The sequence below is a fragment of the Electrona antarctica genome (assembly GCF_951216825.1).
Source record: "Electrona antarctica genome assembly, chromosome: 9".
Lineage (NCBI taxonomy): Eukaryota > Metazoa > Chordata > Actinopteri > Myctophiformes > Myctophidae > Electrona > Electrona antarctica.
The window spans coordinates 27,762,161-27,789,922 of NC_136790.1; the positions used below are offsets into that span (position 1 = coordinate 27,762,161).

At 43.9% G+C, this 27,762-nt stretch overlaps 1 protein-coding gene and 1 long non-coding RNA gene across 5 annotated transcripts in view; both read left to right on the forward strand.

Annotated features, from left to right (window-relative positions):
- Nucleotides 1-23,192, forward strand: part of foxp1b (forkhead box P1b) — a 104,654-nt gene extending 81,462 nt beyond the window's left edge. For 2 of the 4 annotated variants that reach the window (XM_079509894.1, XM_079509896.1), the window contains exons 7-16: nucleotides 2,117-2,224; nucleotides 7,692-7,779; nucleotides 9,172-9,255; nucleotides 14,498-14,705; nucleotides 14,945-15,021; nucleotides 15,740-15,841; nucleotides 17,364-17,485; nucleotides 18,472-18,541; nucleotides 18,792-18,958; nucleotides 22,055-23,192. In XM_079509894.1, the coding sequence (XP_079366020.1) occupies nucleotides 2,117-2,224; nucleotides 7,692-7,779; nucleotides 9,172-9,255; nucleotides 14,498-14,705; nucleotides 14,945-15,021; nucleotides 15,740-15,841; nucleotides 17,364-17,485; nucleotides 18,472-18,541; nucleotides 18,792-18,958; nucleotides 22,055-22,199 (1,171 nt within the window). In that variant the 3' untranslated portion in view covers nucleotides 22,200-23,192. Of the gene's footprint in view, nucleotides 1-2,116; nucleotides 2,225-7,691; nucleotides 7,780-9,171; nucleotides 9,256-14,497; nucleotides 14,706-14,944; nucleotides 15,022-15,739; nucleotides 15,842-17,363; nucleotides 17,486-17,884; nucleotides 18,055-18,471; nucleotides 18,542-18,791; nucleotides 18,959-22,054 lie in introns of all 4 variants that reach the window. The other 2 variants (XM_079509893.1, XM_079509895.1) reach the window with 1 other exon arrangement.
- A 220-nt stretch (nucleotides 23,193-23,412) lies between these two features.
- On the forward strand, nucleotides 23,413-27,277 carry LOC306929131. Its single transcript, XR_013790748.1, has 2 exons — nucleotides 23,413-25,728; nucleotides 25,793-27,277. It is a non-coding gene; the product is annotated as an uncharacterized lncRNA (long non-coding RNA).
- Nucleotides 27,278-27,762: the final 485 nt, after the last annotated feature.

The window sequence follows — 27,762 nt, forward strand, 5'->3', positions numbered from 1 at the left end:
TTCCCGGGCCGCCTGACAATAATAGCATCCTGACAGAGCTGCCCAAGGTGCCAGTCAAATTTAACGCAACATGGGAGATGTGGAGCTGTTTGGTTGTATTTTATTTTATTTTATTTTTTCCCTCACTGTCTCTGTCATTCCTAGTAGGAAAGAGCTATGAGCCCCATGCATGTCTCTTATTAAACTAATGTAGCTCATTTGGCGTACATTACCACTGTTTGGCCAGGCACCATTAAAAAAGAGGCTGCCAGCCCATGACATTGCATCACAGTCTCCAGCACACTTTTCATAATCGTATTAATACAGAATTAACCAACATTAGGCCTGTATGGGAAGAATAAAAAATAATGGATCTCTTTTAAACGAACGAATGAATGAATGAACGAATAAATAAATAAATAGCCTTACACACCTTCACACACCAGTCCACACGTTTCCTTGTTAGAATTTAATAGGTTGTCCGCCATCAATGTATTAGCTGTATCAAAACAGAGATCCTTAATGTGTATGCATAATTCATAATTGAATTAAACAAAACAAAAAACGGAAAGAAATCATACTTTTGAGAAAGAGAGGGGGGAGGGGGGGGAGAAATCTGCTAACCACATTCATGAATGCTTGACTGCTTCCTAATTGCAATGCAATTATCACATGTTATGAACAATGTGAACTCTTAAGCATGTAATTATAACACGAGGAAACCTGTGACAAGCCTTAAAATCCCGTACTTGAGTTAGAGCTTCACCAACATCGATACAAATGAGATTCTAATCTGAACAGCCCATTTAATACTGTTAAAATTGCCACACCATGATTCGATTTTCTTTAACTTTAATTTTTGCACGTAGACGGATATTTTGGCATTTGTTTCGTCTTGTTCTCTTGTTCAGAACATCTAAAATATCTAACGTTACTCGTCCCTCGTAGAATATCCATATGAATGAGAAGGCACTGGATGGATGGAAGGATTCCCTAATGACACACAATAGCCTGGGTTTTGGGTATAATGAATCCCCCCCCACCACCACCCACCCCTCTTCTGGCTCCTGGAGGAGAGCCCGTTACATAAGCAGGGCCTCAGACTGGAGGAGGACTGATGGGTTTGAACACCAGCAGCAGCACCAGGTGGTAGCGATATAGGCCAGTCCCCCAGGCTCTTGTAGTTGAGAGTTGTGTGGCTTGTACAGTGTGCTTGTGTCCATATGGCTGCCTGTCTCGCTCTCTTACCAGACCTTGTCTGCACACGTGCAAGCATGCAGGCACGCACGCACACACACACACACACACACACACACACACACACACACACACACACACACACACACACACACACACACACACACACACACACACACACACAGACATTGTAGTGCCTCTGATGCTCATCAGTGCTGCTGGGTATGGTTATCTCTGGCTCTGCACTCCTCGCCATATGGAAAATGTTGCAGAGTTTGTTTTTCGGGCAACTTCCCGATGTTTAAGCTTGATTGTACGAACCCTCGCCTTGGATTGCATGCCCATATTGACATTGTTCCGTTAGTAGATGAAGGGTTCCAGGTGTGTTCCCGGGGTGTGTTTACTGTTGGTATAGTGGGAAGGTGTTGTGGTCTTCTTCTCCAGGTGCTTCCTTGGATACAATTGGTCCAGCCTGGTCAGGAAGGCCAGCAGGTGACAGTAACCTCTAGCAGGCCTGATCAAAGCATGGACCGCTACATGGATCAGTGGAACTAAATAATGACATATTGATTGTACTCTACTCACAGACGGGCTTCCCCTGACGACAGTATACTCTTCCTTGAGAGCCAAGCAAACGGAGATCACACAGATATACTGATCCCACATGGTCAAAAAGTTCAGAGTTCACCTTAAAGCCTCTGTTTTCATGTCAAAACCTACATGTGGTGCACACTGGCTAGTGCACAGGCATCATAGTAATGCTTAGCCAGCATCATTCTTAAGCCAACTAGGCTTTTCACTAGCGAGTCTTGTGAAAGGTCAGTGCGATATGTTCGCTCTTGCACACGATCATGTGAGAATGTGTGTGAGCTGTCATTGCGTTGCTGTTAATCGGCGTGTACTAATTAGTGTTCCTCTGTTCCTTGTCTCTGTTTTGCAGATCTACGCTAGAAGAGGCCACCTCGCTCGGTCACCCTCTGTATGGACACGGAGTATGCAAGTGGCCCGGGTGTGAGGCAGTGTTTGATGACTTCCACTCATTCCTCAAGTAAGTGGACAGAGTTTTGATGTTTTGAGTGCCCTCAGCTCATCTCCCTCTCCCTCTCCCTCTCTCTCTCTCTCTCTCTCTCTCTCTCTCTCTCTCTCTCTCTCTCTCTCTCTCTCTCTCTCTCTCTCTCTGCCCCCCCTCCTTTGTGTCATCTTGCTTCCATTGCACCTCCTGTGCTCCCCTGTGTCTCGGAGGCACTACAGGTACAGGTGGTTGTTATTCCTGAGCGAGGTTGGTGGGTCGAGGCTCTGCAACGCTGTGGCCCTCTTCATCGCCGAGCGTGCCATGGTGGGGTCTCCACCTGAGCGTGCCATGGGCCTTTAAGTCCTGTGATAAGTGCTGTTCCCATGGTGACGGGGGACATTTTTCCCAAACAAACAACAGGAGGATGTTTATCTGTCGCAGCGACACTTAGGGCGCTCTGCATGTTTGCCCTTGTCACTGGACAGGGGGATTGGTGTGTGTGCATTGCCTGCCTCACTCAGCCCTTTCTGTCTCTAGCGCCCAATGTTGTTTGTCTTTCTCCTCTCTCCTGATACTGTGTCCAAGTGTCACTGTCCTGTTTGCTCGTGCTGTAGAACCATACAACAACCTTCATTCAGCCTCTTCTTTAAGATTAGCAAGCAGAAAATTCTTTCCCCCCACTCATCCTTTTGCATGCACACTTTTTCAAAACGTAATCGGCATCGCTCGCTGTATGGTAGCATCAACCCTGCAATTCAGATTACTTAAACTTTTGGCTTGACCCTGTTGGGCCATAAGTAAACCTTTTGTTTTTGCTCTATGGTTTTCCCCATGCGGTTTACTAATCAAACCCTGTGTTGAAGTGTGCACTGGGTAATCCAACACATAATAGTGCCGTGGCTGCGGAGAGGATGAAAACATCTGCCTGCATTGTGGCAGCAGATCAATGGCTCACTGTCAGCCTGGATTAGTCGCACTTTAAACAAGATATGACACAATTCTATTATCCTAAAACAAGCACTCAGAGAACACAGGGTTCCCTCAGAGATACTGTTGAGAAAGGTGCTGCAGAAGACTACTTCATAGTCAGTTTTAAGTTTTGACTTTCTCATTCTAAGGATTCTTTTGATCCCAGGCAGAAATCCACTTTGAGGATAATTTGTTTTTTGAAAAGTGTTCTTCTAACGTGTTTCACACCATGAACACAGATTGCAACAATAATCACAACTGAAGTGCTTTGAATTTAAAGGAACGACGAGAAAACGGGGGGATAGGTGTGGTTCCCACATTTATACAACAGAGAACTTGTTATTCAGCCTCTTATTTAAGATTAGCAAGCAGACATCCCTTTCCCCCACACATACACACAGCTTTGGGAGTGTCCCTTTCAATCCATCACTATTTATTGTATTCTGACATTGCCTCACCCTTTGTTTATAGAAGAGAGAGGAATTAAATTTTGCTTGCCCGGTAAAGCTCTGCCTTTAAAAAAAAAGAGTCTGTAAGTGCACTCTGCTATGTTTTTACAAGTGTTTTTATCATGGCAACATCTTGTTTACTTTAGTTGCCTGCCTAAACTGCTTGGAACATGTTAAGAAAACATTTGGGGAGAGTCTCCACAAAGCTGCCTTTGTTTAACAGTGGGCAAGAGTGCAAGCAGCTCACCAAGGTGTTAACTCTCAAACCCTTAAGCACTTCCACATGAAACTAGGCCGCTGATACTGCGGGGCCCCCAAAAAGAATCGCAAATACAAACAAAGAATAAATCAAGCATAATAACTTTTTTTTTACCTTTAAGAACGACTCCTATATGGTGGGCAGAAATGGAGAAAAAAATGAAGGTGAAGAGTGATGGGTGTGTGTGTGTGTGTGTGTGTGTGTGTGTGTGTGTGTGTGTGTGTGTGTGTGTGTGTGTGTGTGTGTGTGTGTGTGTGTGTGTGTGTGTGTGTGTGTGTGTGTGTGTGTGTGTGTGTGTGTGTGTGTGTGTGTGTGTGTGTGTGTGTGTGTGTGTGTGTGTGTGTGTGTGTGTGTGTGTGTACTGAGCAGAACACAGCGTACTGTGTGTATACCAGAGAGAGAAAGGTGAGGAGGACTCTAACGTCAACCAGATTTCAGCTCCGCATGCCAACAGCAACAACCAACACTGGACTGAAATGTTGTTTTAAACCGTGCGCATATTTATTCTATCTTTTAAAGAAAACATTACATACCTACATGCACTATCTTGATACATACAAAAAGTGCCAAATCCCTATTCCTGTTTTCATATTCGGCGCGGGGATGGGGCGGGCCCTGGCTGGTGTTTTTATGGGGGTCAGGACCTCTCTCTTCAGCGTCCACTCAGAGGTCACAGCCTGTGAAACACGGCACTGCCCTCTAGTGCTGACCTGAAACGTCTCATACATACCTGAACATTAGCCTTCTCTGTACAATTCAATTTGTGTTCATTTAACTGAGAGTGTATATAAATTGAAACCTGTGTCCATTTGGTTCCATTTGTACACTCTCTTAGTTACAAATGGATAAATTAACACAGAGCATTTTACTGTGTTGGGTTGTTTTATTACTTTATAGAGACTTTGTAGTGGCTTGAGTTGATTGATACACAAGATAAAACTCTGACATGCAAAGCATAGATTCCCACAAATCTGGTAATTTGGATGTTTAGATTTAAATGTTGTTTTTATTTTGTTTTTTGTTTGTTTACCCTCTCAAAATTCAGAAACAGATACATTTTAGTGATTTTCTTTTAATAGACCAATTCTGCTCAACCAGTTGAGAGATCTCATAAAGCATACATGATAAACAAGTGAAATTAGAAGTGATGAAATACATAAAAGAGCAGATAAACCTGTTACCAGAACAGAACAGAAAATACAGCTTTAACTTAAAAATAAAATAAAACCTTTAGTTTTTAGTGTTTTCCTTTAAAGGAAATAAAAATGCTAAATATTATCCTTATTAATTTTAACATGGAATAAAAAACAATTACTAATTTGAATAATAATGTTTTAACAAATAATGTTTTTTTTGTCAGTAAACATCACACACCTTTGTCACAACAGTGTGTGATGTATACTGTGGACAATTCCTACTAACTAACAGCATAAATGTTCCATAGGGAAAGCACTATATGCTCTTGTTCCAGTCTATATACAATTAAAAGATGTAAAGAAAGAAAGGGGAAAAAATAGCAGACTTTAAATGATATGTAAAAAGCTGACTGTTTAAAAAGGATGTCTATTTAACTTTATTGTGGCAATTTACATTAGGGACCGTCATCCTGCCAGAAAGCTTTTAAAAGCGGCTTCATTTGAAGTCCAGAAAGTGACACATGCCAACGTTCATAGTGTCTCCCGATGTCAATTCCCCACATCCCCAGCGCCCGTGTCCAGACGCTCTTCTCAAGGCTGCATTAGGGCCATTTGAATATTTCATTTCCTATTAATTATGCACTGTGACTCTCCATGTCATTAGAAGAAATAAAGTGGAATGTAACAAAGGATGAAAAGAGGGAGAGCCCACGGATCTTTGTGAACGCGGACATTCCAAAGCTCCTCACGTAGGACGCCGGCCCTCATTGCAAATGCAGTTAAATTGAAGTTGAAACGTCTTTACCTATTATTTTCGTCTTTGAAATTTAGCAAGATGTCCTGAGATGTTTACCAGCCTCATTCTCTGCCCCGTTTAATTAAATGGGCGTTTATTCAATTCAGACAAATGGACAGCTCCCAGAGTGGACGGAATTAATTTCAGCAAGGACTTATTGTCAATGCTTGCTATATAATGTATATATTTAGACTTGTGTATGTCTTTCATGATTTATTTTTTAGCAAACAATTAAGGCAATCATGTAGTAAATGCATGTCAGAGACATTTAGAAAAATGCATTATAAACATTACAATAAGAGGATCATCACAGCGTGTGTGTGTGTGTGTGTGTGTGTGTGTGTGTGTGTGTGTGTGTGTGTGTGTGTGTGTGTGTGTGTGTGTGTGTGTGTGTGTGTGTGTGTGTGTGTGTGTGTGTGTGTGTGTGTGTGTGTGCGCGCGCATGTGTGTGTGCGTGTGAGCACGCAGGCATGCGGGCATGTATGAATGCACATGCATGTATGAGTGAGAGTGTGCACCACACACAGTTTCCATAAAGATGTAAATCATGGTTCAGCTCAAGGTTAAAAAATATTTAAAAATATAATATGAACCGAATACCTTTCATTCAAACAGCATACTGTGTCCCCTCCTCACATATGTCTTGTTTTTGTGTGGGTGGGGGTGTTTTTCTTAATGCATAAATGTGTTGTGTCTGTACATAAAGAAATGGCCCTCCAACACCGACGTGGCAGGGACTCCGTAGATTTATTGGGCCATCATGTCAGCCAGTGCTGCCACGGTGTCTGTTTTCCCGGTTCGGTGCCAGCTACTTTTGATTTGCAATAAATGACTGAAAAAGTGCATTTGAGAAGGCAAGCACGTCACACACACTGTTCCGTCCCACCCAGCGCCACTTTGCACGTACGGAGGGAGGCATGCCTAGTGACAGTGACCTACATGGTCACCGAAGATGTGATATAATTTATGATATATATAATATATTGGATCCATTAGCGAGCATAATGAAGTAGTGAAATGAAAGGGTATTTGTGAAATCAGTTCAAACATCCTGCTCGGATTATGATTAAATGATTAATGAAATGCCCCTGCATAAGCATTTTCAAACAGTAATTCATGCGGAGGCTGATAAAATTCCTCCAATCATATTTCCTTCACTCGTGAACCTTATCTCCACCATTTTATATAAATCACGGAAAAAACCCTGTCTGCCGCCGAGCGCGCTACTTATTTAGATTAGTTATAAACGTACAGGAAAAGAGAACATCTTCGCCGTATAAAATAATCACGCATAATTATATCCATAATTCAAGTTTGTGACAGATCCCATCTCCTCTTCTTGTTGTCCTCTGTCTTTCCTTCTGGCTTCATTTGAGTTCTCTTAATCTTGACGACATAATTAACAAAAGAAAAGACAAAAATATGGACAGTCCACCTTTCATAAATGGAGGCTGTCATCACTGGGTGGGGATGGTATTAGGGTTCTGCTGCATAATTCACCAGAGTCCAACCTGAAATTCTTCAATCATTCCTTTTATCTGTGAATGGAAGTTAGAGCAGACAAGAGCATCTCATGAAATATGAAATATGAATGTCATTCTTTTCTGCTTTAAAAGAAGCATTTCTTCACAGGTTATGTTGATACTGTCTGGCTAATCCCGGTATTATGTGGTTATAGCTTTATAATAACTGACCCCTTCATGATATTTACCCAAATATTGTCACAGATTCTCTCTACCACATCTGAGATCTGCGTTGCTCTTAAACCCCCACAAATAATGATCAGCTCCCAATGTAAAGCAATAAGGCTCTCCTATATCTAAGACAGGGTCGAATGTGAAAGAACAACTGACAGTATTTTTGAGCTTTCTCTCTCTTGTTTTATATTTTCCAGACATCTTAACAATGAGCACGCCCTGGATGACAGGAGCACAGCCCAGTGTCGGGTGCAAATGCAGGTCGTACAACAGCTGGAGCTGCAGGTATTGTCTCCGCGTTTGTTTTGGCCCAAATATTTGTGTGCCTTTTTCTCCCGATGCTTCCTGTGTGTCTGTGACGAACCCCTCCCTGTCCGTCTGATATCAGGGTCACTGGAGGAAGGGAGGGGAGGAGGAGGGGTGGCGGGGGTGGCAGAATGAAATTATTTTGTACATTTGTGAGTAACCAGTCATTAAGAATGTGTTATGTATGCATGACAGCCAGGCAGAGATATATGAAGGGCCCGGGGGCTAAGTAGAGAAGATAATTACATTTTGAATTTTACTGGGTTTTAAAGTTATTTATGACTTTTAACTGTTTGGCACCAACAATAAAACACTTAGTGAAATGCCTCGGCGGCACAGCGTGGATGAGCGCTCTCAATGTCGAATGGTGAAGTTACCACATCCAGCAGCAACACGGAGCTGTTGGTGATCAGTGGCTTTCATGCAGTGTCCTCTGTGAGTGGCCATACATGCTCTTTTACCATGAGGGACAGCAGAAAAATATGCACATGTACATTAAGTATGCACTTATGGAAAAAGGCATGGTTCAGTGTCATTCCATTAGTGGGGGTTAGTAATGACCGGTGAAGTAGCCTATATGAGCATGGGGGGGTTGGATGCTAGCTGGTGAACATAACACCCTATGTTAAAATAAGGATTCACTGAAAGGGTAAAATGTAACTAACCATCCCATTAAGTGCCCTTTTTATTTATTAACGTTTGCTGCAGTGGCTAAGCAGAGATAGCACTTTTAACATAATTACAGATTTCATGCAGTATCCACTCACAGTAAACATCATTATCTGCTGCATTATTCCCAAATAATGTCGAAATGATTGTGATTGCAAAACAATCACAGTTTACGGAATGTTAACCTTAAACAATGTGGGTTAGGAGTTCAGTTGCTTAACCACCACCACCACCACCCTGTTATTTCCACTGAGCCTGTGTATCACCCACAGGGAACGAAGGAAGGTTTATCACACACACACTTCCTCTGCATGCTGCCTATCTCCATAATGTAAGCTGGCAGCTCTAGGACAGCAGCGTGTTTTAGACAGGTAGAAAGGGCTCGGGGTTGTTATTGGCAGTGAGACGTACGTAGACTAGTTTAACCTTGAATGAGACACATCAACTCTTATCCTGGCTGAAGCTTAGGGTAGTTGACAGTTGCCAAGAGTCTTTGGATAACAAATAATTAGGTGGAAAACGGCGTCTACATAGATTTGCTGTAACAACGGACTGAGCTGTATAGTAGCCACATACAGTAGCAAAAAAAAAAAAAGACCCATGGTTTTTAATGCAAATAGTAAATCAGGAGTGAATAGAATTAGAGAGTGAAATAGATTTTGGTTCATGAAAGATTTAATGCCTTCTCCTTCCTCATTACAGCTATCGAAAGACAAAGAGCGTCTGCAAGCGATGATGACGCACCTGCACGTCAAATCCACAGAGCCCAAAGCAACGCCACAGCCGGTGAGCAGCAGACTCTATCCTCTATCCTCTCTCTCTCTCTCTCTCTCTCTCTCTCTCCCCTCTTCCCCTCCTCCCCTTTTTTGTCTTTCTAATTGACACACATGTATTCATTAATCCTTTCCTCCATCTTCTTATTTATCGGCTAAACAAAAACAGCTGTTCTCTGGAGGGAAGGAGGCAGTAAATATTGTTTGGACCACATCTGTTGACATCCCAGATTCAATTTGGTTTGCTGTGATGAACTGTAACAGCTCCGATGGCAGCAGCCTCAGTCAACTACTGTCTGTTCTGGCTAGACAGAGAAATGGAAATCTTCCACCAAAATGTGAATTCTACTCCCAATAATAATAATCTACGCACGCACGCACGCACGCACGCACGCACGCACGCACGCACGCACGCACGCACGCACGCACGCACGCACGCACGCACGCACGCACGCACACACACACACACACGCACACACACACACACACACACACACACACACACACACACACACACACACACACAGCACACACACACACAATTCAAAAGAAAACAATAACAATAAATAATTAATAAAATACATATTTATTAAAACAATGAATGAAACTCCCAGAGAATATAAATTAATAATGCCAAGTCGAATAGAAATTCACAAAAGTGTGTTTCGTGACGTGATTGAATAGAACATACTGACATTTGTCTTGCTTTCTCCTAAGCTGATCATCCCAAAATCTATGGACTGAAATGCAAAAGTACGCTTGCTGTTTAAGTTTTTAACTGCATTCTGGTATGGATGTGATCCAGCTCACTTAGGGTTAATGACGTCACTAGTCAAGAGTCAGGTCCAAAAAGAGCCCTGAAACAAATCAATGGCATTTTCTTTAAATCAATTCTCAAAATCAAGGGGCTGAAACTTAATTGTCACACTGAAATAAAACATTTTTATTTCCTCCTGAGGTTTGTTGAAAAGCAGGGCTGCACTATGTTCTTAAGTTAATATTTCTTCAATTCATTGTAATGCCAAGGCCAATGACAAGCTTTTAAAATGTGCATTTTGCGTTCGCTGACACACAGGGCCATTTTCAATTTGGGCCAGAGCATGAAGTATTATCACTAATATATATAATATGTCGTGGTGATCCACCAAAATGGATCTGCGGGTGAACAACTGAAATTCTGAGTGAATACAGCGGCAGATCAATTCATTATCTCCTTGCCACATACCGAGGATCATCCTTATCACTCTTAATATATGTCATACCATAAAGCATGCTGCTTAATCCTTATCCTATAGGAGTAAGGGCTTAACATATGGCATTTAAGTATCTACACTGTTTTGTCATGTTTAAGAAGGGGCCCCCACTACCATATTTCATTCACTGTGACAGTTCATTCAGGGAGCCAAATGTACAAAGATCATTTTGCTGTGGGGTGAATCATGGAATCATGATGCACACACATAAGCAAACACACATACACAAAACACGTCTCTCCTCCTAGCTCTCTGTGCAGCCCAGATCATTTATTTACAGTCAGAGAGAGATGGCTATTGACGTGTAAAGGACTGTTATGTGCATTCCATACACACAGCGTAAAGCGCCTGGAGATGTCGTATGACAATAGCTTGCCTGTTGGAGCCTTGCCTCTGTCACACACGCTGATTGTGTCGATTAGAGTACAGAACGCGGGGCCCTGACACGGGGACATTTGTATATGAAAAGTGGTCAGGGCGACAGATAGCATCTCTACCTCTCTCCTCTTTCCTCCGGGGGGCTGTGAGAATGGGCTGTGTCAGAGAGCTCAGCGGTGACACTCTCGGGGGGCTGGGTAGGGCTTTTTATTCAAATAAATACACTCTCATTCTCCACATGCTGTTAGCGGCTGCTATGGAATACTATGATAAATACGTCTTGCTTATGTTGGGAGAGTGGGGGGGGGGGGGGGGGGTGTCCATAGGTCAGGGCCCCTGGCCCCGGAGAGCCTTTAGTGAGATTGTAGCGTCAGAGGTGGCCACTCCAACAGCCCTCTTCAGAGCATGGGCAGAATAAGCCTATTCTCTGGACGTGGTATTGCTAGGAGAGCAGAAGAGGGAAAAACACCCGTCCAGTCACAAGGAACAAGTCTGTTCTCACAGTAATTGGCGCTTATGTTTTCTCTCTGCTGATCTGTATTACAATATGTAATAAATGGAGGGAGCAGCAGCCCGCTGCCACAGTATGCTGGCTCAAATGAATTTGCTCGTTTACATTTGGTCATAATTAAAGACAAACAAACTGATATTGCTCATGCACAGTGTCGAATTAATATAATTCAATTTATTTTTTTAAGCCAGCTGGGGGGTAGGGGAGATCAAAACAGAATGTGGCACGTTAGTAGGGTGCATTTTTGTGTGTGTGTGTGTGTGTGTGTGTGTGTGTGTGTGTGTGTGTGTGTGTGTGTGTGTGTGTGTGCGTGTGCGTGCGCTTCCGTGCGTGCGTGAGTGCGTGCGTGTGTGCGTGCGTGCGTGTTTGTTTTTGTGTGTGTGTGTGTGTGTGTGTGTGTGTGTGTGTGTGTGTGTGTGTGTGTGTGTGTGTGTGTGTGTGTGTGTGTGTGTGTGTGTGTGTGTGTGTGTGTGTGTGTGTGTGTTTGTATTTGCCTCGGCGTGTGTGGGTGGGTGTCTGTGCTCGGTGTCACTAAGCATTCTTGTCAGAGATCTGACCTTTTACGCCATACATAATTAAGGAGGGACTTTTTGTTTATTTTCTTTAGCAGCTTGCCGAGTCAAAGCCAGTATAATTAGATCACCAATTACCATTTAATTAATTTCTGTCTGAAGTCTCATTTTGTCTCGGCACTGGAGTGAGCCCAAATGGTGAGGCAGACAAAGGCGAGGCTATTACCAGCCTGTCTGGCCTATTGTTGAAACCCTTCTGTGTTTATGGCCGGGGAATATGGATGAAACATGAAACAAAGCCCACTAATCCACAGGAAGAGAAGTCAACGCCGCAGCCCCCCCATTCTTTTTGATAGCATTGTGTCAGAAACACACAAACCCCAGTGTGATTTATTTGGCTCTTGATTTAGAATAACATACTGCTTCTCCTGCTACCGTTGAGCACGCAGTATACATTTGTGTGTCTCCACAAGCAGTCCAGATTATTTTTGCGGTCTCTGCCAATGGCCATAGTTCAGTTTGTGAATCCTGAAAAGGCATTGGCCGCGCACCTTTTAACCCATTAAGACTGATTGAACCCATTGAGGCTGATTCTACAAATGCCTTCTAAATCAGCACTTCTCTCACTTTTTCATGCCAAGGACCCCCAGACCCCCCCCCCCCCCCCCCACTCTCCAAAAGAAAGATGTTTTGTGCCAGGGACCCCCAGAAGAGAAGATTTGTGTTTTAAAAAATCAAAATAATTTAACATTTTTCAAATATGTTCAAGATTTTTCAAAAATGTTAAAGAAAAAAAGACAAAATACACAGATGGGCTTTCCTGGTTTAAATTGTTAAAAAGAGAAGGGGCAATCAGAAATCCAAAAAATGCAAATGAGCACAATTGTAATATAATTACCATCACCCTAATGGGGGGGGGGGGGGGGGCGGCGGGGCAGCCTGTAACCTTGTTAAGTCAATGTCTTGTCAAAGATGAATTTAGTGGTGATGCCAGTCCCAGATTTCTTTATTATACACCTGTCCATCAAGTTGGCGGGGTGGGCGGTAATGAGTGTTAATAGGGCTGTTGGTAAGGAGGCCAAGGAGGCTCTGAGTAGTGAGAGGCAGGGTGTGTGTTGAGGCCAAGGAGGCTCTGAGTAGTGAGAGGCAGGGTGTGTGTTGAGGCCAAGGAGGCTCTGAGTAGTGAGAGGCAGGGTGTGTGTTGAGGCCAAGGAGGCTCTGAGTAGTGAGAGGTGGGGTGTGTGTTGAGGGAGATGTAAATACTGGCTGCTCACCTGTCTGGCCCCAAAATCTGTTGCCCCATAATGCCATTATCACCCCAAAAAATATCACATATCTCCAGAACAATTGATAAAGTGATCTCGGCAGTCTCTCTCTACCCCATTTACCCCCCCCCCCCCCACACACACACACACACACACACACACACACACACACACACACACACACACACACACACACACATCCAAGTCCATCTCTCTCTCACTCTGTCTCTTTTTGTGTCTTCATGTATATTTTTCCCTGTCTCTCTTTTCCTTGCAGTCTGAACTGAAGTCATGTTTAATTTGGAAACTGGCCTCCTTTAGCAAATTAGCAATTAGAACAATTTTGTGGGAATATGTATTATGTGTCATTAGTTTTCCTGCCAATTAATAGCTGGGTCTGGGAGGGTGGGGGTTGGGGGCTGGTTCAGGCTAGAATTTTCCACTTGACTGCTGTTGCTCCAGCATTGAAGGCTTGGCACTGGCTCTGGAGCCACCACAGCTGCTGGAAGCCACAGCTATACCTTTGGAGCACTTGCTGTAATTAGTTTACCTTGTAGCCATTATTACAAAAATATCCCCCGCAGCCCATCCATCCATTCATCCATAGACCCAACCCCGCAACGGAGGTGCGAACCCCCCGCCTCTCCTTAGCACATACTGCAGGGGCCATCTTTGCTGTGGCCAGCAGCGGCCCCCGATGATGGAGGTCAGTCAGATACAGTAGTTAATCATCAGATCACCTCCATAAGCAGGTCCTAATTAGAGTGCTCACAATACAATTTCAGCTTGTAATTAGGCCCAGATTGGCCACTTCCTCTTGCCGCCTTATTAGCGTGGTTGCTCAGCGGTAGGTGAGAATCACACTGTCATTTGTCAGGGCTGCTTGGCCCGCCCATCTTCCCCTCAGCCTCTCCACTGGGTGCCACACTGCCCAGCCACAAGGGGAGGGGGATGGAGGGGGGTGGGCGCATGTTGTCCAAAAGAGGGGGTTTGATTGGAGAGCGGGGAGTAGTAGTAGAGTGAACAAAGGCAGCGAGGGAGATAACTGGGATCTGATGCAGAGGGAGAGAGAGAGAGAGAGAGAGGAAGAAGGATGGAGGAGGTTCCATACCATGAGGGTTGTCTTCCAAACATTTAGCAAGCGTTCATGGATCATCTTGGAGGTCGCCCGCAATTAGTGCTGTGATATGCATAGTCAATGAGGCATCCGAGACCGCTGCGGGGTAATTAACGGACTAGCTGTGCTCATGTCTGTCTGTTTCTCTATTTGTTTACTATACCCCTTCCCCACCAATGGCACTGACCTCTGCGACCCCTCCCCCTTATCCCCCCCCAGCTCAACCTGGTGTCCAGCGTCACCTTGTCCAAGACGGCCCCCCAGCATTCCCCGCCTCTGAGCCTGCCCCGGACCCCCACCACGCCCACGGCCCCCCTCACGCCGCTCTCCCATCATACGCACTCCGTCATCACGGCCAACAGCATGCACAGCGTGGGGCCCATGCGACGGCGCTACTCAGACAAGTACAACATGCCCATCTCTCCAGGTACCACACAAACATACTCACATGAGGGTGCACTTACACACAGACACGCATACATGAATAGTATACACAATAAAACCACAACACGGACACGCCGTGTAAACGTACAAACGCAGCAATGTTGTCACTCAGTAATTGTGTTTTAGCCACTGCGGCTGATAACAGGTTTTCTTTTCTGTTAACACACTGCTTATTTATTTCCCTGCTGACAAAACGTCTCCATTTTTCTTCCCCTTGTATAGATATCATTCAAAACAAAGAGTTTTACATGAACGCTGAAGTTAGACCTCCCTTCACGTACGCCTCGCTAATACGACAGGTAAGGCTTGCAGTGCTGCTCGTATACCCTGCGCTGCTTACAATGCATTTAATCTGTCACTTAAGGAATAGAGCGTCTTAATCTGCTTCACTGCGTCCTGTCGTAATGGGAATCACAGCAGATAAATATTCAGCACGGACACAAACTACTTATTTCCGGGCTTTCTTCTCATCTCCTTCCCTTGTTAAATTTCGAATACAATTTGGACGCTCAGCGGAAGATTAACCATCTGCAAATGAGTGCAAGAATGCGCACGGTATTCAAAAAACGCCGGCCGATGACAATTGCTTTTGATTAAGCATTACAGTGGCAGTGATTATTGTGAAATTCATTTCACACAACAGTAGCAATGAACCTGTTTTAAGATGGCCAGTCAATTATCGCTGGGCCACAGTAATCTGGGATCTCAGGAATTAATCTGAGCCAGCCATAATTGCTGCCCTGTAATCTGCCTGAAAAATGTTTTCGCTTGGCCTTCATTTACACCCACAAACGGAATATTCAAATCTGCTTATTTGAATGAGAAACGAGAGTAGGATCCCATGCTACTCACAGAGTGAGTAGTAAGCATCTCACGGACAGTTGCATTCCTGTTGTCTGTGTTTTGTCATGAGAGTACGCAACAAACCGGAATGCCTCTCGTGAATTATTGATCTTTTTTTGTTGTTGAAATGAGCAAAATGGTAAATGTTGTTTTCTGTCACTGTTATTCATCCAGGGGATTCTTGAATCTCCAGAGAGGCAGCTAACACTAAACGAAATCTACAACTGGTTCACACGAATGTTTGCATATTTCAGGCGCAACGCGGCAACGTGGAAGGTAATTATTCCTTCCTTCTTCCTGGGCCTTTTTAAACTGGTACAACAGGGAACAGAGGCACCATGTTGACATTGGGGGGGAATTAAACAGTGATAGCCAAACATATTAATGTTATAAAGGGGTCTTTAGTCTTTACCTAATTCATAACTCTACATAACTCACTTATTCTTTCCAAAATGAACCGCCCTTTACATAAACACTGGAGCCTCACAGCAAAAACCAATGAAGGGAAAATGTGCATTCTTGTAAGAGGGGAGGAGAAAAACAAAGGACCGTGCTAATAGTTGAGAGGATTGGGTTGTGGGTGGCATGGCTTTCACACAGCAGGGCTCTGCCAGTGACTCCTGGCTGAGCTCCACACACTCAGACAGACACATGTGCACGCACACACACTCACGTACGCCCGCACGCACGCACTCACGTGCGCCCGCACGCACGCACGTACTTTAAACAAGGAACACATTATTTTTCCTAACCAACACCAAACAGAAGGTTTAGTTTTCAAAAAGGAAAAGGAGAAAAATGAGTGAAATAATGAATAAACACAAAGATGTAGAGACAGGAATGAAGCATCAAAGGCTGATGGAGAGAGAGACAGAGAGAGAGAGAGAGAGAGAGAGAGAGAGAGAGAGAGAGAGAGAGAGAGAGAGAGACAGACAGACAGACAGACAGAGAGAGAGAGAGACAGACACCCCCCGGCTGTTCACAGGTCTTCCCTCAGCTCTCACACTGCCTGCACCACTGGTCGTTGACAGGCCTTCCATAGGGGCACATTGGAGTTATAAACATTGGATCCCACATGCCCACACACACACACACACACACACACACACATGCGCACGTGCACATGCGCCACGCACACACACGCGCGCGCACACACACACCTTTTATATACACATGCTCTCAATATAGCTTTGGCATAGCAAAGGGATGATATATAAACAGGTCCACCCTCATGGCTCAGTGATCAGTGTATTTACAAAGGGCTGCCTGTATACTTTATAGAAAAGCATGACATAAGCCAACACAATCACAGCAGAAAATAGTCCTCTCCTTAGTTTATTTATTTTTTGTTCAAAGTTATACCAATTGAAAGCGACAACCAACCTGACCAATACCTTTCTTTTAGTTTCATGCAATATTGTTATTAGTTTCCGAGACCTTAGGAGTCAGTTGGCCTGCGTCGGGTTGATCATTTATTGCAGCCCTGTGAACGATAAACAAAGGGGCGTCATGATAATAGGACCATGTCACCATGGAAACTGGGGAAATATTTACAAAATGTTTTAGTCATTTGATACTTTTGAGTTCACTGCCAGTGCATTGCTGATCTTATTGTCGTAATATCCAGGTTTTATCATGTGCCTGTCTAAATATTGTGCTCCTTCTGAAATTAATTCTTCACTTGTACATAGATGTTTTCTTTACTGTACTGATAGCTATACCCTGTTCTTCCTCCCTCTCTCTCTCTCTCTCTCTCTCTTTGTGTTTATTTTATTTTTTTATTTCACACCAACTGCAGAATGCAGTCCGGCATAATCTTAGTCTTCACAAGTGTTTTGTGCGAGTAGAAAACGTAAAAGGGGCTGTGTGGACAGTGGACGAACTAGAGTTCCAAAAGAGACGGCCGCAGAAGATCAGCGGGTAGGTCGCTGCCTGGCGTCTGTCTCGGTGTTGATTGATGGAAGAGGCTGGTGCTGCTCCATCTCATTGTCTGTGTCATAATGTCCAAAGTCCCTGCTTGCTTTGGCGTGACTCCTCTCCCCCTCTGCCCACCCCTCCTCCTCCATTGCTTTCAGAAGGGCTTTTGGGTGACGCGCCATAACCCCCACATTGGCTTGTGCTTATTTTCATTATGATCCTCACCCTCTCCCTACCTCCGTTGTCCCGTCTGTCCTGTCCCGTCTTGTCTGATGGTGTGTGTGTGTGTGTGTGTGTGTGTGTGTGTCTTGTCTGTCTGTGTCTGTGTTGTGTCCTCCTTTGTCCCGTTGATCACTGCATCTGCGTCTGGCTGCATTCCCGCTGGTTTCGCTCTCCTCCCAGGGTGCAGTTCGCACCAACCTTTCCCTGCATAAGTGCTTTGTGAGAGTAGAGGATGAGTTTGGGTCCTTTTGGACCGTTGATGATGAGGAGTTTAAGCGCGGCCGCCACGTGCAGCGAGGCCGCCCTCGGAAATACCCCGCAGACGAGAACTATGATGAGCTGCTCGTACAGTAAGCACTTCCGCCCTCCCCAAACCCCCGCCCCCTCTCTTCAAACACTCAACCCCCTCCCAACCGCATGCTCTGCTGTGTTCCGTGTTCCCATCATGCCTTTGTGTTGAGAAGCTCCATTATATCACGCTTTCACCTGATCCGCCTCCTCCATCCACACCTGCTTCTGCGTTTTCCTTTCTAATGTGAAGTGCCTGACATTGACGTGATTGTGTGCTATTGTCATGTGATAGAACTTCTTAGAGCCTATAACTCTTACTAGCCTTAATGGCCACATTAACGACACCAGTAAATGTATTTAGTCATCATATATAAAGTTAAGAGCATTGATTTTCTCTTATGAAACGTGATCCTGCAGGAATGTGAACCAGGAGAAATGCGAGTCTTCATGTTGTAATGTAATTTCTATGTCTGCAGAAGTCCAACCTTAGTGAAGAACATTCAGACCAGCTTGGGCTACGGTCCGGCGCTCTCTGCCGCCTTCCAGGTAAAAAACAAAGACAGACACTATACCTTCAGCCCCCATTTCTCCCCACTGTGAAAGAAAGGCAGGAAATGATAATTGTCTCCACCTCATATTATGCCTGGTCAAGTTATTCTCTAGTTTTTGTGGTCGGGTTGAGTTTGGGGGGTGGGAGGTGCAGATGTGCGTGCAAGGTGTGAGACTGGTAGACTGCAGAAAAGTGCTGACAGCTCTCTTCCGCTTTGCATTTAATGCTTTGGCACATGCTTTTCAGGCTTCGATGGCAGAAAACAACATACCTCTATACACTACTGCTTCCATTGGAAGTCCCACCCTCAACTCCCTGGCCAACGCCATCCGCGAGGAGATGAATGGAGCAATGGACCATGGAAACAGCAACGGCAGTGACAGCAGCCCGGGACGCTCGCCCTTTCCAGCTATGTGAGTGGCACGCGCACACTCACACGCATGCACGCACGCACGCACACACACACACACACACACACACACACACACACACACACACGCACACACGCACACGCACACGCACACGCACACACACAGACACACGCACGCACACTCTCTCTACCTCCACCACTGTCTGTCTTAGAAGTAAAAAGAAAGCCAAGAGTTTTATCCGCACACACACAGAGCAACCGTTTTCCAAATAAAATAGTTTTTGGATGTGTGCGGTGAACAAAATAACTCCTTGAATTTCCATGCCCACCCAAAATGCCTCTAGAAATTACCCAAAAATATGTTGAAAAAGACACAGTGTCAAAAAGGAGGACAATAAATAAAGAGAGAGGGATGATATTGGAGTGGTTGTACGTTAGGGTCACGGCCAGAGTTGTGGAAGGCCTCCCTGTAAGGAGAGGAAACTCCACCTTTCAGTGGCTTCCAGTCCCCCTCTGTTATTCCAACAGCAAGTTTATAAACTCTCCTTTATTGCAGTTCAAAAATGTGTCCTGCCGTCTGCCGCCAAATTGAATCCCACCACAATCACCACTTCCAATTTGTTAAAATATTTACAAAATGCCAGAACGCAAAAAGTGACAGAGCTGCTGTCGGAACACGAGCCGCAACACTTCTCTTTTCCCCCCCAAAAAGCCCTCCAAGCCGTCGAAAAGAAAAAAACAACACAAAAGCATAATTAGTCTGGAAGACATGATCCAAGATCCTCGTGTTAGGAAAGTTGTGGTCGCCCTGGAAACCACAGCTTCTCCCCGCCCCCCCCCCGTTCACTTGTTGTATAGGAGTGTCTGCTAAGTTGTTTGAAGCCTAAAATAATATGGCGCAGGCCGCATCGCTTCCAGATGTCGGGGCAGACCACCGATGTGCAGCGAGGAGGTGGGGGCTGGGGGCTCCTGAAATGTCTGAGCTAAAGGGGAAATTCTGCCTGAAAACAAAAAAAGGGAAGGTGCAGTAATGAGCTCCTGGCCAAATGGAGGAAAGTGCCATCCCTAATCACTGTGAACATAGCTCTGAGCATGGCTGTGGAACAGGAAAGGCTGAGACAGGATGGGTGTGCTGGCCCAGGGGCAGCCTGTTTCTCCTCTCTGCCCCTCTGTCTATCTGTAGGCTGATAGAGCCCAAACTCTCTCGCTCTCTCTCTCTCTCGTGTGCTTTTCACAACTATGAGCATAAGCTTCCAAATCGTCTGTTTTCGTTTTCTTTTTAAAAACGGTCTGCTTTGTTATATTTTTTCTGCACACTGCCGATTGTTAAATGTTGAACACTCAACATGGATGCAGGACAACTTTATGAAATGTACAACACTGTGTTACCTTTAACCCACTGTAACCATTAACATAGCTTAGCCTATATTCCACCTTTGCAGATATCCTGTAAATATCCTGTAAACTATAAGATATATGATTCACTCCCCATTCAAACCTCTGTACCACATACATAGTTCTACAGACATTTTGATAGCCACCACTGTTGCACAGCCTAGTAAATGCAGTACGAGACATGTGTTTGCCACATGTGTCACGCTGCACATGCAGCTTGACACAACACAGCTTTTTACACCGCAAGGAAACAAGAGTGTTTCTCTTCAACAGCCAGATGAGAAGAGGTACCCAGAGAAGGCTAATTACAAGCAGTGTGGAATCAGCATGCAGTTCAATAGCATAATAATAACAATTTCATGTTTGCCCTGCAGCCAGGGAGTCAGACCTGAGGCGATGGGACTTGTCGAGTTACTTTGATCTAAAAGCGATGGTAAAGCTGACTTTACTTTACCACGCCCCCCCCCCTCCTCCTCCTCCTTTTTCATAATTTACACCAAAATATGTCAGCTCATTAGCATAGGAGCATCGCTCTTTCCATCACAATTGTTGCAAATCACACAAGACGTCCCGCCGTGAATAAATCAGACGCGCGGCTAGGCCCCCGCACGAGAGGACGTGCCAGTCGTCCCTTGTTGTTGTTGTAAATGAGCCCGGTACCGCGCGCTGACACCGCTCTGACTCCTCGCTACGGCACGCTGCTGGCACCGCAGGTTAGAGAACTGGAAGTCTCCTGCAGCTGCTCATAATGTTTGGTTTTTTTTCCCTCCTTTCTGCCACAGCCGGGCCTTGTGCACCCGTCCCCCGCCCCCCACCCTCAACCCTGTGCGCTTTTATTCCTGCTCTCTTTCTGTAATGAGAAATTTGGCAGATCTCATCTCGCTTCTCTTTTCACCCGGTGCTGCTGAGGGGAGGGGAGGACTCATGTTTTTCCGCCTTGTTTACAAGTGACAGCGTTATTATTCTCATAAGGGCTCTGTTTCTTATCGCAGCGTTGTGCAGAGTTTGTGCACCGTTTCCCTGCCAAGCGGCTTTTTCTCCCCCCTTATTGACACGCGCACTTGAAAATATGCATTAATTCTGGAAGTTTAAAAGCTGAGTACGTATGTACGCCCGGTGTCTGGTCGCTGTGTTTTTTGTTTTTTTTGCTTTTGCTTGAAGTTGATTAATGATAGAAGCGGGCTCGGGGTCGTCCTCTGGAGACCCGCCTCGCAGGTTGTGCATGTTAACGAGTAGGAAGGGGGAACACACAGCGCGCTGCTGATCCACCGCCACCAGGAGGCTGACAACGACTCGCTCGCTCGCTCTCCTCAGAGTCCATTCTCTCTTCGCCTCGTCTCACGTTGTTAATCTTCCTCATTTATCAATTCTAAGTGAATACCCCTGTTGTCGGTTGCCATGAAAAAAAAAAAGAAAGAAAGAAAAGAAAACGAGCCTGCAGGTTTCCCAGGATTGGAATACCTCAAAAGAAAAGGGTTGAAATTATCGTTGGGTGCCAGTTGAGGGCCCCCACTCAAGAGTTTCATTAAAGCTAGACATTTGTTTTTGTGCACGTTGCCCTCCTTCTATTCCTTTATGCGCTGAATCAATACATGTCGTCTCGTGTCTTTTTGAATTGCTTCTTCATTTTTGTCTTCTTGGTGCAAAAGGTTTAACAAGGTTCAAGATTACAGTGAGATTACTGTAACAACGGTTCTTTTGTCAGGGTCTTGATTTTCCCTGTGCATGTTTTCTCCTCTCTCAGGCATCAGTACATTAAGGAGGAACCACTGGACCCCGAAGACCACGAAGGGCCCCTCTCCCTGGTGACGACGGCCAATCACAGTCCAGACTTCGATCACCACAGAGATTACGATGTCGATGACCATGGTCACGATGACATGCTGTAAGGCTCGTCCACCCTCCCCCAATCTCCCCCGTCTCCTCTCTCTCTCTCTCAAACCCCTGCCCCCAATCCCACTGCCCACCCCTGGCCTCAAAGGCAGAGACAAGCCCGGGTCACCTGGGAGACCGCGTACTACAGCTCCGCAGATAAACACTGAGCTCTCAAAATATCTCTGACTGACTTTTGTAGTGCCATTTACAATACATAGTGGAAAAACACACACACAGAATATGAGAATATGTCCCAGTTTGGGCGCAATTCTTTTGGTTTTATTTCTACTTTTGATTTAAGTGAAATACAAAAAAAAAAAACGAAAACATAAAAACAGACCAGACTTTATTTGTACTTTACGATGGATTGGATGGACCTGTTTGGTACGGGGGGAGGGGCCATGCCCCTGGTCAGCCTTGGAGAATGGACAGGGACCTTCACTGTGCAGCCAGAAAGGACTGCATGCAGCCTCATCCACACTGAGCACGGACGGACTGCAGAGGGGTCAACTCTCTTCCCTCCTCTCTCTCATCACACACACACACACACACACACACACACACACACACACACACACACACACACACACACACACACACACACACACACACACACACACACACACACACACACACACACACACACACACTCTCAAGAGAGAGAGTGAGAGAGAGAGAATGACTGACATTTAATTTACACCGTGTGTGTGCATGTGCGAGCGAAAGTGAGCATGGACTTTTTTCGTTCACTGTCACTGCCTTCAACACTTTCCTTTTGGTTTGCTTCCAGCTAGGGTGGGAGGGATATTTGTGTTGTTTAGTTCTATTCTGGTGTGTTTTATTTCAGGGGGATGAGGGGTTACAAAAATACCAACGTGTATGTCTTGTTGTTCATTGCTGTTGTCGATGTTGCTTTTTTTTTTTTGTTATGGTTTATTATTTGTGTTTAAATTCGTTTAAACTGATCAGACCTCATGCCCATTGCTGTGGAGATTCTGTGGTCAGCACTTGATGATGAATGTTTGATTTCCTTTCATGTTGTTCCATGAATTACTTTGTTTCATATATATGTATATATATATATATATATATATATATATATATATATAACCTATACACGTGAAACAGAATGTCAAATACCAAGTAGTATTTTTCTGTCATTTATTCCACGTGCTTCAGAATATCACCTCCCCTGATGTGTAACCCCCCATCCCCACCCACCCCCATCTCCCTCCAGCTCATGAAGTCCATTGGCGATGCACTACTCGTAATGAAGGCTCTCTCCACGCATCGATGAAGTTTAATTTAAGATGCGAATGAATGACAGAGAAATCATGCAGGTTATGATTTGTCCCTTATGAAATGATACTTTAAAAACAGCCCCTCGCGACAGACAGAGCGTGTTGAGCCGCAACAGAATTTCTGATCACTTCCGTGCTCCCGGTGATTGGGAGGGAGAATGAACATGTCAGGTGTGTGCACTGCAAAGATAATGTTTTAGACCAACTAATTGTGATTCCTGAACACAACTGTCATTGGGACTCAGACGTGTCCGCTTTTTAATGCTGTAATTTCATCCGTGGAGCCCATGCTTGAAGATAAACGTGCATTCCCTATATATTTTTTTTTTTTTACCACCGCATGTGTGACTAGTAGTTTTGAGTTTCAGTGAGGATTAATAATTATCATAGCATCAGATATAATATTAATTTCCTTCATCTAGGGATAATCCCAAGACTTGCAATAAGACCTAAACATTGCACATTCCAGCATTTGACAGCCATGTTTAAGGGCCCAAACATGTATTATTATTATTATTATTATTATTACAACATGTAACATTGAAGAAATGTGGAGTGAGGGTCAATGCCACCGCAAACATTAAATAGTAGTAAAGTCAGCCCAAATTTGAAGCAAGTGGAATTCACAATAGAATAGATTATATGAAACCGAGTAGATTCATTTTTAAAAAATGAATCAATTTCTTCGAAGACTGCAACCAACCACTTTGCATTTTTTTCCTTTTAATTTATTGTTAATATTATTTCTATGTTTTACTTGGCATTTTTAGTTTTGTTGTGTCTAATATCTTGTTCTGTGACTACCAAAGATAAACTACAAAGTCAAGACAGTCGATGTTCTCATTTCCATGCAATAGCAAGGTATGGCCAAATAGTTCTCCTCCATGCTCTGATACAGGATATGAAGGGATCTATTATGGGAAGTATTAGTCTCAGCTGTCAAGTCAATGGCAGAATAGAATAGATTAGTGAAAATGTTCTTCAAACTGGTGTTTAAATCACATTTTGTTTTTACAAACCAAAGGAAGGGGGTGTCTTGAGCAGTACAACTGCAGTGACTTTGGCAGCGACCAAAACTGAAATGGGAGGTGCAGAGATAGTCTGACTAACATTATGACCAAATTAGGGGATCTTTGATTTCGTGCCAATACATGGAGAAAAAAGGGAGCTGGTGGTCAGGAACAGATTTCTGTGCAACATTAAGGGTCTGTAGATAATGTTGGGATGATGTTTCAGCAGAAGACAGTAACGCTTTGCAGGAGAACAATGTGAAAAGGATTCTATACTTCAACTGGACCACACAATGATTCAATGTTCTCTCTCTCTCTCTCTCTCTCTCTCTCTCTCTCTCTCTCTCTCTCTCTCTCTCTCTCTCTCATATTTTGTTTTGTTCTTTTTTTTTTATCAATTTGTATGCTTTTCAAATGATTGTATGCCACTTTGTAGGGGTTCTGCTATCTCGATGGGACTCCACTGTTCTTTGTCAACATGGCAAGGCTTTTGTGATTGTGTTTTAGTTTCTGTCAACGTAATACTTTTTTATATTAAAAAACACTCCTGTCAACTAAATAAGCTGGGTACAAGGTACTTCATGTTGTTCATTATTTTCGTTTTGTTTTCCCAACAAGTTTGCCATGAATTCTGTTATGAAAGCAATGGGCAATCTGTGGTTTCCAGAAGATGTATTTTAAAGTCCAGGCAGCTGTGGGATGGGTCAGAAACAGCTGGGATTGGGCCGTGAGAACAGGACCGGCAGCCTGTCCACAATCCCCTGACTGGTTTTGTCTTGGTTTTCACAAACAAGGGGCAAAAGAGCTGGTAGATTAGGACATTCTCAGCATGTGTAGCTTGACATTACTAAAGATAACAGCATGAGAAAAAACAACCTTTGTACGCATACCTCAGTTCAAACCTATAGGGAATGATTAAATTAAACGAGACGGAAAGAAAACAAACATTTCACTCAGTTGCACTTAGTTGTATGTCTTGCATGTGTAGTCTGAAATTGTAGAGAGAAAACATATTTAAAAATACAAAAAAAAAAAAAATATGGAAATGAAATTAATTTGTTTATCTTGAGGGTTTCAACTTTTTTTTTTTTTTTTTTTCCCAAAGCCAATCCAAACCTCAGGCCTTTTGTGTTCGTTAAGGATAGAAAGATATCTCACCCAGCTTTATGTGCCACTGTTCACTTAAGTCGGTCTACTCTCTGATGGTTGTTTTGAGGGCTTTCCTATAGGTTGTACATAATGTACAACCTTAAGTGGGTCTACTCTCTGATGGTTGTTTTGAGGGCTTTCCTATAGGTTGTACATAATGTCAGCATCGTCCTTTTGTCTCTCCTGTCCTTTCGTTTACTTGTTTCTTTTCAAAGATCATGACGAAAATGAAAAAATACATTTTGTTGTTCTGTTTGCTTTCTCGCAACTGCTTTGTATTAACGATGAAATAGCTATGAGAAAACTGCTGTATGTATTGGAATAGCAAACTGTGCTGCAAATGTATTTTACTTAGTAAACCTTGCTTTAAAAAACAAGTCATCCATGCAGACGTCTGGGCGAGCTGTGCTGGGGGCAGGCTTGGGGGAGTGGGGGGGGGGGGGGGGACTGGGGATTATCCCCAATTCGGGATTTTAAACTGTAATATAGAATAAGACAGACTTTTCTCTGTTATTGACCGCATTTTGTACAGTTTTCATTTCCCTCTTTGTGTTAAAGCTGTTTTTTGATACTTCGTTTTGATGGTCCAACCACTGCCTTCTGTGGCCGTATGTTACAGTTACTGCTCCAAGGGAAGGGCTGGTATATTTCCTCCCTGAGACGAAGAGATATCTTCTTGCATGACTAATTCCAGGGTCACAGTGATGGGGATTGTATGGTTAAAGTGGTCAGTAATAATATATGGGTGTATCAATCTAATGATATTTTATATGAAATTAATAGGAAAAAAAGAAGTAAAATATGCAGTGCCAAGATGTAAAGAATATATACTGTTTTTCTTTCATTTGGGGGTTTGTGTGTGTGTATGGGGGGTGGCGGGGGTTTGAGGAAATGTCATTCGCACTTACTCGTATCAAAGATACATGTACATGTCCCATTCATCCTGTCATTGTGACACCACAGGTCAAATACACACCACATTTACAATCTGGGCATCAAAATATCTATATTTTTATCTCCACTAGTTTGAAGTTGGATTATTTTTAAAAATGACTAAAACCAAGCACACAGCAGGTATAGACAACGTAAGTCGGGCGCAGGTTATGGGATCACATGCATTGACTCTGTACTAAGTGTAGATGCCAAAAATGGCTTTTCAGTTGACATTGTGACCACAGGCTCTGTGGCATCACGATTCTCAGACATGACACCCCCACCAATCCACTCAACCAACATGTTTACTATCGTTTCATCCGTCATCACCATCAACCCCACTGTCAGCCACAAACCATTCCTTCCTTCTGTCACTCACATCGCCTGCGGGATTGGTTCGTTTTCCTGTTTCACAGACCGAGGTGGCAAGTCCACAAGTGGTGCTCTCATCCCAGCCTTTAGCTTGGTCAAGCTAAACTCTTTGTTGACCAATGTTCTGTAGACTTTTTTCACCATCTTTTTCTTTGTCCTGTTTTTGGTTTATAGAGAGAGAAATACTGCTCATCACTTCTGTGGGTCTGTAACTCCATCGTTCCGCATCTGTCTGATTGCAGACCACTCTGTTGTAGTCAGTGGCGATGGCTGACGTGAGCATTCTATACATGCAATAAAATGCTGGTTGTTCAGATTCTTTCCCCACCGAGTCTGTCGTCATCTGTTTTTAGAGGCAGTAGCTTGCAGACAAAAGCACACTCTAAGCAAGTCAGATGAGGAATGCTACGTTTTCCTAAACATAGACTCAAAGATCCTTGACTTATATCTGTGAAATAAGCTATAAATACATGGGTGCCTCAACTTCACCTCAGTGTAAACAATCATTACCAGTGCAATCAAACTGTTTATTGCCTCAAAATGCGTGTTAAACTCCTGTTTAACAATCACATTGCCTACAGTCAGTATATATTAAAAGCTCACACACAGAAGAAATTACCCCCCTTACGGTCCAGAACATAAATATGGATTGGGTATTTAGAGTTTCTCTATAGTATTATGTTGATATTGTAATGTTTTTAGGAGGTAAACTGTAGGAATAGTTCAAGATTCACTGTTTGTCATCTCCTGCAGAACTCCATAGCCCACTATCATGCCAGTTTCAACGTTAAATTATCTTGCAATTAAAAAGA